Source organism: Lactuca sativa, chromosome 4 (assembly GCF_002870075.4).
Source record: "Lactuca sativa cultivar Salinas chromosome 4, Lsat_Salinas_v11, whole genome shotgun sequence".
Classification (NCBI taxonomy): Eukaryota; Viridiplantae; Streptophyta; class Magnoliopsida; order Asterales; family Asteraceae; genus Lactuca; species Lactuca sativa.
In genome coordinates, this window is record NC_056626.2 from 146,211,003 (window position 1) to 146,221,108 (window position 10,106).

The 10,106-nt window shown below is 35.0% G+C and overlaps 1 protein-coding gene across 1 annotated transcript; it reads left to right on the forward strand.

The window, feature by feature from the left end:
* The first annotated feature begins 5,810 nt into the window (after nt 1–5,810).
* LOC111892253 (uncharacterized) lies at nt 5,811–6,422 on the forward strand. The gene is made up of 3 exons (XM_023888322.1): nt 5,811–5,866; nt 5,949–6,174; nt 6,222–6,422. Exons 1-3 carry the CDS (start codon nt 5,811–5,813, stop codon nt 6,420–6,422), a joined length of 483 nt encoding a protein of 160 aa, XP_023744090.1.
* Nucleotides 6,423–10,106: the final 3,684 nt, after the last annotated feature.

The window sequence follows — 10,106 nt, forward strand, 5'->3', positions numbered from 1 at the left end:
GCTCCGCTAACGTCTTCGTAAGGGTACAAAGTGTAATTTCATGGAATTGCATCAATTCACTTTTGCATAAGTAACTAAGATTGGGAATTTAAAAAAAATATTTAGTTACTTTAGTAATTCATTATACTTATAATGGAAGGTTTCGTCCTATCCTACCCGTTCGGCTAACGACCCTCCACTAGTCAAGAGTGCGGTGGGTAAGAGTGGATACCCATTCAATCGCCATTTTATAGGAAATTTCCTTTAACACCCCTTATAGACCAGCTTCGTGAATGAGGCCTACTAACGGTAAGACTGACTTTTACTCATACATATATATAATGTTAGACTTTTAATGTTATATATAGTATAGGGTGTATTTTACACTTTTAAAATATTAGGTGGTCAAATTTAACAATTATACTTTTAATTCAATTAAATTGTAAACCAAAACTTTATGGATTTATTAAGCCTCTTTTAATTATACACCCTAATTAATTAATTAAACCATAAGGGTGTGATTTGAACTTTTCAAAACAATACTAGGGTTTTAGAATTTAACATTCCTAAATTAAACCTTTAATCAACTTTTAAATTCCAAAACTTGAGGGCAAGTTTTGAAACATTTCAAAACATTAGGCTTTAAATATACATCAAAATTAAACAATTAATCAAAATTTAAATTCCAAAACTTGAGGGCAAGTTTTGAAACATTTTTCAAAACATTAGGGTTTCAACTATTAAATTTCAAAACAACAAAACTTTTGAGGTCAAATTTAAACTATAAAACCTAAAGGGAAAATGTGAAACTTTTCATAACATAAGGATCAAATAACAAATAATCTAAATTAACAATTAATCACATAATTATCCATATTTGATTTATTTAATGATTTCTTGCAAAACAATTTATCAATTTAATCAAAATAATTAATCAATTATCACATAAGGAAACAAATATTTTATTAATTGATAAATATCTTTAATTAGATCAAGAATATAATCATATATATCTAAAAATCGGATTGATATTGATCTAATATGATAAGGCAAGTATCCTCAAGCAAAAACAGCAAGAAATCCCGGTTTTCCCTCTTACTGACCAGCCGACTCGTCGAGTCAGGCATGGACTCGTCGAGTTAGCATGAACTCGGCGAGTTCATCTAAAAAACTCGGCGAGTTCAGCCCCTAGAAACACAAAAATCGAATTTTTTCAACATACAAAGCATCAATAGAATAGGAACCAATTTAGGCTCTGATACCACTGATGGGTTTTGGTCATATGAACATCTTATGTGCTCATAAAAACACTAATGCTTGGATCTAGGTTTCTCTATTGTACATGCAAGTTATCCAAGACTATAAACCCTAATTCTAGCATACAAGTAATCATATTAACATAAGAATAGGTTTAAGATATTACCTTGATTGTTATGTAGCAATAACAATCCAATACCACCTTGTATTGACTTTAGAAAGCTTAGAGTCACAAATGTCACTCCTCTAATGGTTCACAAACTCCAAGAGCAAAAGGATGAAGATGAGAGATGAAGGAGGCTTCCCAAAAACGTCTACAAACCCTAGAGAAGTCTTAGCCACGTTTTTGGGTCATAAGGGTCATATATATATATATATATATATATATATATATATATATATATATATATATATATATATATATATATATATATATATATATATATATATATATATATATAGGAGGCTATTAGGGTTATCTAACAAGCAAACCCTAATTTGGATGCTTAAGCCCTAAGTAACCCATGGATCCCTTTCCTTAAGGCCTTGGACGATTTCCCCATGGGCTTCTCCATAGAATTCGTCCACTCCTTAATATAAGGCAATCCATGGCCCAAATTGCAATTATCTTATAATTACAATTCCAGTCCCTTAAGTTTAATTAATCTCTTTTAGTCACAAAACTAATTACCAATTAATTATTGACTAATATTAATTAACCAATATGCTTTCTACTTTAATATATTATTCTCATAATATATTAATAAATCATATTTAATCCTTTCTCTCCACAATTCATCCTATCAAGTTGCTTTGGTGAAGGCAACCCAAAAGGACCATGCACCATCGGGTCAAGTACATACCAAAATAGTTATGGACTTAGACACTAATCCAACAATTACCACCACATAAATAGATAACATATACAACAAGCATGCTCAAATACTCATTCTTGGACCAATTAGCCTTAGGCTGGAATACCAGGCATGTCTTTAGTGGGCCCAATCATCCTCGGGATGGACTACCCTCGTATCATAAGCATGTTGGTCCAATCAACCATCAGATTGGAAAAAAAACATGTTGGGTCCGATCAACCATTGGGTTGGAATACCCCATGCCTATTAACTGATTTACAAAGTAGTCCAGTCTCACCATATACCATACAATCATATTGGGTCCAATTAGCCATCGGGTTGGAACACCCCAGGCCTATTGTCTGATGCAAAAAGCAGTCCAGTATCATTGTATACCATATAATCATGTCGGGTCTAATCAACCATCGGGGTGGAATACCCCAGGCCCAATCAACCATTGGGTTGGAATGCTAATATACCACGAGTCCAGTCATCCTTGTGATAGAATACCCTCGACCCAATCAACCATCGGGTTGGAACACCCCCGGTATGTTGGTTCCCGTACATAGTAGTAAAACCTCAACTACCAACCAACATATAACTAATCATAGACAATTGGGCAGATCTACAGATCACTAAGCATAACATCATCCTATATACCAGGATACCGATCTAACAGATCTCTACAACATAGTAACATACTATCTCATGACAGGATATCTAATCCAAAAGGTCGGCCTTGGTGCCTTCGACCCGTAAGTACAATGAGCAAAACTTACTTCTCAATCCGATCCATAATTGATGAGGTCCCGACTCCGAATCTTAGCTCCAACCAAAACCCATCCATCCAAGCGACCAATAAAAACCAAAATCCCGAAATACCCTTAAGGTCAAAGTCCATAAATCAACTGATTCAACCCAGCCGAGCCAACCCAACCGAGTCAACCCAGACTGCATACGTGGGACGTACACCATAGGTACATTGGGCATACACACAACCTTGCAGTTAAAAACCATCGGGGTGGTTGACCTCGTACGTAGGGCATACTCTGAGTATGCGGGGCGTACCCTCGCAAACCAAAAATTTAATTAAGTGTTTAATGGCTTAAGCTCTTAAGTCCAAACTTCAGATCCATGGCTAAAATATTCTTAGGAGTCATTAAGACCTTCTAAATGATGCATGAAGCAAAAATAACCATTTGAAACCCATTTTTATGACTTAAGAACCTTCCTAGGGTCTGAAAGGACAACTTAAAGGTCAAGAACATTCCATATTCAAGATCTAGCATTTTGGTACCAAAAAGCTCCATAAAGACATTCAAAACTATATCTAAATGCTATAGGAATAAAGTGGCAAGCTTTTTATCTTAGAATGATTGCAAATGATGTAGAAATCCTAGATCCAATTGTTCCACTCCTTTAAGATGAGCTTGGCTTCCTTCCTTCTTCTAAGGCACAAAAAACACTTCTAAGCTTGAAAAGGCTCCTCAAGGTGAAACTATGGTTGCACAAATGTTTGAGAGGGATGGAGGCAGTTAAGGTGGGTGAAATGAGACCATAAGTGTTCTTAAATATGAGACACCCTAAAAATTAGGGTTTTCCTTATTTGGCAAGTACACCCAACGTACACTAATGTACGCCCAATGTACTAGGGCGTGCCTTAGTACGCTCAACGTACACCATGTATGCATGATGTAATCCAATAACAAAATTACATAAATGCCATTAGGGCTCCTTTGCACACTTTCTTAAACTTAGGGACCAAAATGCAATACATCTCAATTTAAGGATCAACAATGGAAGTACTTCAAAATCAGATGCTACATTTTGGCAACATTTTGATGTATAAAGCTCTAAACTTGGTGAAGTTTCATTTAGATCTCGTGTTGGAATGATTTTTGGTCCTTTTTGTCCCAAATGTGGAGATTCATGAACATAGCATGTTCTTGGCCTATTAAGCTGTCCTTTTAGACCTTTGGAAGGGTCTTGAGTCACAAAATGGATTCCAAATGGTAGGTTTTGCTCCATGCATCAATTAGAAAGTCTCAATGGATTAAAAAGTTGAGTTAAGCACTTAATGGAAATGCAAAGTCATAAAGTTGGAAAGTTTATGACTCTTGAGGGTATTTTAGCCATGGATCTAAAAAATGGACATAAGAGCTTAAGCCATTATGCTCTTATTGAGATTGTGGGCTTCTGGGGGTACGCCTCGTGTACTTGGAGTACACCCAGTGTACGAGGTCAACCCCCCTGATGGTGGTTAACATGCGAGCATGCACAACGTACGTTTGGAGTACACCCCGCATACTCACTCTGGGTTGAATCAGTTGAGTTGACTCGGTTGGGTTGGCTTTGCTAGGTTGACTCAATTGACTCAGTTGACTTAACCAGTTTGACTTTAACTTTGAACAAGTTTGACCAGGTTTGGCTCAAGGTTATTTTGGGTATTTTGGGATTTTGATTGAGATTGGTCATTTGGTTGGATAGGTGTTGGTTAGAGCCGAGATTTCATCAACTTTTGTCTAGTTTGTGAGGTGAGTTTTCCACGCAGTACTTACAGGTCGAAGGCACCAAGGGCGGCCCATGGGTTTAATATCCTGCTATTCACTGATATGCTGATCCTGGAAAAGATATGCATGATTATGCTAGTTGCGGATATGTTAGTATGGTAGATCTGTAGGATTACCTGTGATTCTGTCTGCATTATTATCTATATATTTTTGTTATCTGTTACATGTCGACATATTGTGTTGGATTAAGGTTGTAATGCTTTGTGTTATAGCCAACAAATCCTAGAGCATTCCAGATATGAGCTGAGGGTCGGGTAGGGCATGCCAGACTCATACTGAGGGCTCATGAGCATTCTAGATACGAGCTGAGGATCGGGTGGTATGCCAGAATCGTATCGAGGGCTTAAGGGTAATTCAGTCCGATGACTGATTTTATCAGACAGCAAGCCAGACATAAGTTGCGGGCATCGAGGGTAAGCTAGACTTAATACTTGTTAGGCACATTACCCGCTAGTTAGATAGCCAATAGGATCAACCAGATAGCTGTCAATCATCTAAGTAATATCCATGTGTGTTAGGATATAAGAGCTAGTATAGTAGTGCCGATAATATAGTCTATATATGCCCAATGTTAATGTATTCGAAGGTAGTATAGTAGAAAGTATAGTCTCTACATGCCTGTATAAGTAGAGCCTAAAAATTTAGTCTCTATATGTGTAATTTGGTTATGTATGTCCAGTGGGGCCCATTATGTATGTATGCTGGGCAGGGCCTATTTGGTAGTTTGGGTGGGGCCCGTTTATAAGTAGGTTGGGCGAGGCCAATTGTGTACTTTGGGCGGGGGCCCGTTTACGTGGGGCCCAATATATGTATTGTGGTATATGATATTTTGGGGAACTCAGTAAGCCTCATGCTTACCCAGCTGAATAATTTTTTTTTGAGGTACTTCACTGATTCATAAGAGGAAAGGTTCGGTTGTATACACACACATTTGCAACATGTTTCCGCCATTGTACTTAAACTTTGATATTTTTAATAAAAAATTATGAAAATTTTTGGTTGAAAATGGGGACATTACAAGTTGGTATCAGGGCCCTAGTTTAAGAGAATTGGATGAACACTCGTGTGATTCCAGATTCAAACCGAGGATTTGGATATCTTAACAATTTTTTTTGAAGAAAAAGAACTTTATTCAAAAGAAAAGAATGTGATGCGTGCAGTCATCCAAAAATTAGAAAGAAAAGTGATTCCCAAAATATCCATACTGTTATTACTAGAATAGTACCAAATGGGAACAAGCGGGTAGCAGTTCCAAAAAATTAAGAATCAGAACCTTACTTAATCATAGGGGTGGAGGTGGAGGCGGTGGCGGTGACATATATGGTGGTGGTTGTGGAAACGATGATAGTGGTTGTGGTGGTGAAAGTGGTCGTAACAGAAGGGGTGGAGGTGGACGTGGTGATTTTTGCGAAGGTGGTGACGAAACAGGTGGTGGAGATGGTGATGGTTGCAGAGGTGATAGGGGTGGAAAAGATGGTAGAGGCGTGGTGGTGGTAGCTATGGTGACGATGAAGGTGGTGGGGATATGTGGTTGATGTGGTAGGGGTGATGGAGATGGCAGAGGTGTGGTGGTGGTTGGGGTGACGTTGAAGGTGGTGGTATTGGTGGTGAAACCGAGAGAGATGGTCAAGGTTGTGTTCGCATAAAGGATGGTGATGGACTAGTGGTAATGATGGTGGTTGCAATGAAAGAGGTGGTGGTGGTAGTGATGAAGGAGGTGATAGTGGTGGAGAAGGGGGTAGTAAGATACCATTTTGTTTAAAAACGAAAGTAGAAGGTTCTTATGAATTAAAGTTGAAAGTGGGATGCTATTCTGGGTTAAAAATGAAAGTAGGGTGCTTTTATGGTTTAAAGTTGAAAGTAAGATGTCATTATGGATTAAAAATGAAAGTATGATGCTATTATAGGTTATAAATGTAAGTTGGATTCTATTATGGGGTATAAATAAAAGTAGGTCGCTATTATAGGTTAAAGTTGAAAGTAAGATGTATGTGTGGGTGTACATGTAGGTAGCGTTGGTTTGGTTAGGGGTTTGTGGATATAAGGATTTAGGATAAGGTAGGATGCATGTGTGGGTTTATAAGTGGGTATATGTGGCTGTTGTGGTGGGGGGAGGGGATGAGGGTGTATAAGGTAGGGGTGGTGGCTTGTTGCGGCTTATGGCTTATGCTTCTTGCTTATGGCTTAAGGTTCTTGCTTATGGTGTAACACTTGTGGATTAAAGATAAGGTCTTCTGACTTACGGATTAAGGCTTCTTGTTTGTGGCTTAGCCATAAATGTTTTTGGTATTACGATTATGCTTAGGCAATGGCTTAAATCTTATGACGTTGGGCTTAAAGAAATGCCTTATGGAATAAGGCATACATATGATCAATAACTTAGGGATTAGGGCATATGACTTATGGCATAAGGTGTGTGGCATGTGGCTTAAAGATTGAGCCTTTGAGCTAATGGCTTGAGGCTTATGGGCTATAGGTTAGAACTTACCACTTATGGCGTATGGATTAGGGCCTATATCTTATGGCTAAGGGCTTAAGGCGTGGAACTAAGATTTTACAATTTATAGGTTATAGATTGTTGTTTGTGGATTATAGATTATGATTTATGACTTGTTGATTATGGCTTAGGACATAGGGATTGGGGTACAAGGCTTAATGCTTAGTGATTATGGCACATGGCTTATAATGTATGGCTTAGGTATTATGGCTTATAGTTTATGTATTAAATTTAAAGCCTTACTTTTTAAGGTTTAAGGGTTAAGGCTTAGTGCTTAGGCCAAAATCCCTAAGCTCTAAGCCATATATACCATAAGCCATAAATTGTAAGCCATAACCTTACACTATAAGCAAGAAGCCCTAAAACCTAAACCATAAGACTTAATCCACAATCATTATGCCATACCTACCTACACCCATACCCCCATACACCATAACTATACGCCCATTCCTATAAGCCCAGGTTGACGCCTACCCGATCCAACCTCCACCTTACACCAACTCCACACCATACACCTTACACACGTCCAATCATCGCCCTATATAATCCACATCAATTTAATGTTAGTAATGTTTTCGTACGTGCCATGTAGGTTTTGCAAATACATTTCACATCAGTGCAATATGAATGCATTTTCAAAAGTGCTCCATGCTGACATATTAACAAATAGTTAAAACCCATTCCACATACCACCTTATCCCCTATCTACACCCACACCCCATGCCTACCCACCCTCACCCCATATAACTTACATCACCCACATACAACCACCCTAACCCCTATTCTCATACCTACACACATGCTTCACTTAAACCCAACCCCAATCCTACCTTACATCACCCACCCACACCCATAAACATTACTTTCTAATTAAGGTTTAAATTTCATTATCATATTTGACTTTTCAAGTTTAAGTTTATATATACTTTGATGTTATTCAACTATAATATTAACTACAATTTAAAATTCCATAGCAAAATATGATTAATTATAAATATATAATATCATAAACGTTATAAAAATATTTATCTTTATGTTTCAAAATTAAATAACTTCAGAAAATTTTCATTAGAAAAAAACTCCCCCATAATTTCTCCCAAAAAAAACATAAACCTTAATTTGATAACGATTTCAAATTTTCATTTTCAAAAATTTTCGCTTAAACCACCTTCCATATATTCCCCTAAAACATAAACCCTTGTTTGAGACTCTCAAAAGCTATTGCTTCATTTTTACTAATGTTCAACTGAAAACTTGTTATAGTTTTCAGAAAGGTTAATGTCATAAACCCTTAATTTTTTCAGAAATATTCGGATCTACCATTTGATGACTTTTAGGTTCACTAAAGCCGAAATTGGCATATATATATATATATATATATATATATATATATATATATATATATATATATATATATATATATATTGTGTTTTTGTACTTTTGGCAAGTTACCCGGTTGCTAACCGGTAGATTGCACACGTGTTACGCTACATAGGCGTTGACTATCGTCGACGAACGGCGACACAAACGTTAATGTGGCTTGTAAACTAAAAATCCGTTTGATAGAAAAGAGAAGAAGTTGGGGGAGCTCGACCACCCGACCTCGAATATAGACATAACACCTTACCACTGAGCTGAAACAATTTATGTGGAACAACTTTGTTTTTTTTTAATATAAACTGTAGCGCTGATATTATTATTATTATTATTATTATTATTATTATTATTATTATTATTATTATTATTATTATTATTATTACTTTTCAAATGTATAAAAATATTAGATTTATACATATTACATATAAATATGTATACGATATATATACGATATATATATATATATATATATATATATATATATATATATATATATATATATATATATATATATATATATATATATATATATATATATATATATATATATATATATATATATATATATATATATATATATATATATATATATATATATATACTTTGATGTTTGCTTACTTTTGTTCATTTTTAATGTATAAAATTCGTTTTTAAATATATACATATGTTTTCAAATATGCATATGCGTTTTTTTATAAATATGTTTTTATATGTTTATATAGCCGTTTTATACATATTAAAAACTATTTATGCATATCAAAAACATGCTTATAGAAAAATGTATTTATAGAAAGCATATTTATACGTATAAAAAACGTATTCATAATTTAAAACTGTATTTAAATATTTTGAAAACATATTTTATATTGTATGTATTTATATATTTTAAAACTATATTTAATATATTTATATGTTTTTTAATAAAACAAAAAAAATTGTTTGTTAAACCATTTTTTCCTGTTCACAAAAAATGGTATGAAAAATGTTTCTTTCTTTCATTTTTTGGTTATAACCACAGCACGAAAAACAAAAAAGAACATGGTTTTTTGTTTGTTAAACCACTTCATATAAAAAATGGTTGCATACATAAAAAAGGTTTTTCTTAATAATAATAATAATAATTATAATAATAATAAAAGGTTCCAGCATTTCATATAATAAATAAATGGGTTTAGTAAAAATAAATTGAAAGTTTGTTTGTCATGTTTGTAAAATAATTTCCCTTAAAAACAGAAGGTCGCGAGTTTGATTCCGCACAGTCGTTTTCTTTCTTCCAACCATTTGTTTTTAAATAAGACAAAAAACGCTAACATTGCATCCGCGTCAACGCCATGTCAACTAAATGAAGCGTCATGTCAACTAAATGATCCTAGTCATCGTTGAAGTGGCGCTCCAAGTGTGTAGGCAACCTGTTGGTAACCTGCTAACCTATTAAAATGACGAAAATGCAAAATCTTGTACAAACTTGCAGTTTAAATGAACCCAAAATATGCAAAAGGGTAAAACCAAATATTTCGTGAAAACTTAAGGTTTTTATAACATTAACGTTTTTAAGAAAATCAACATGAAACA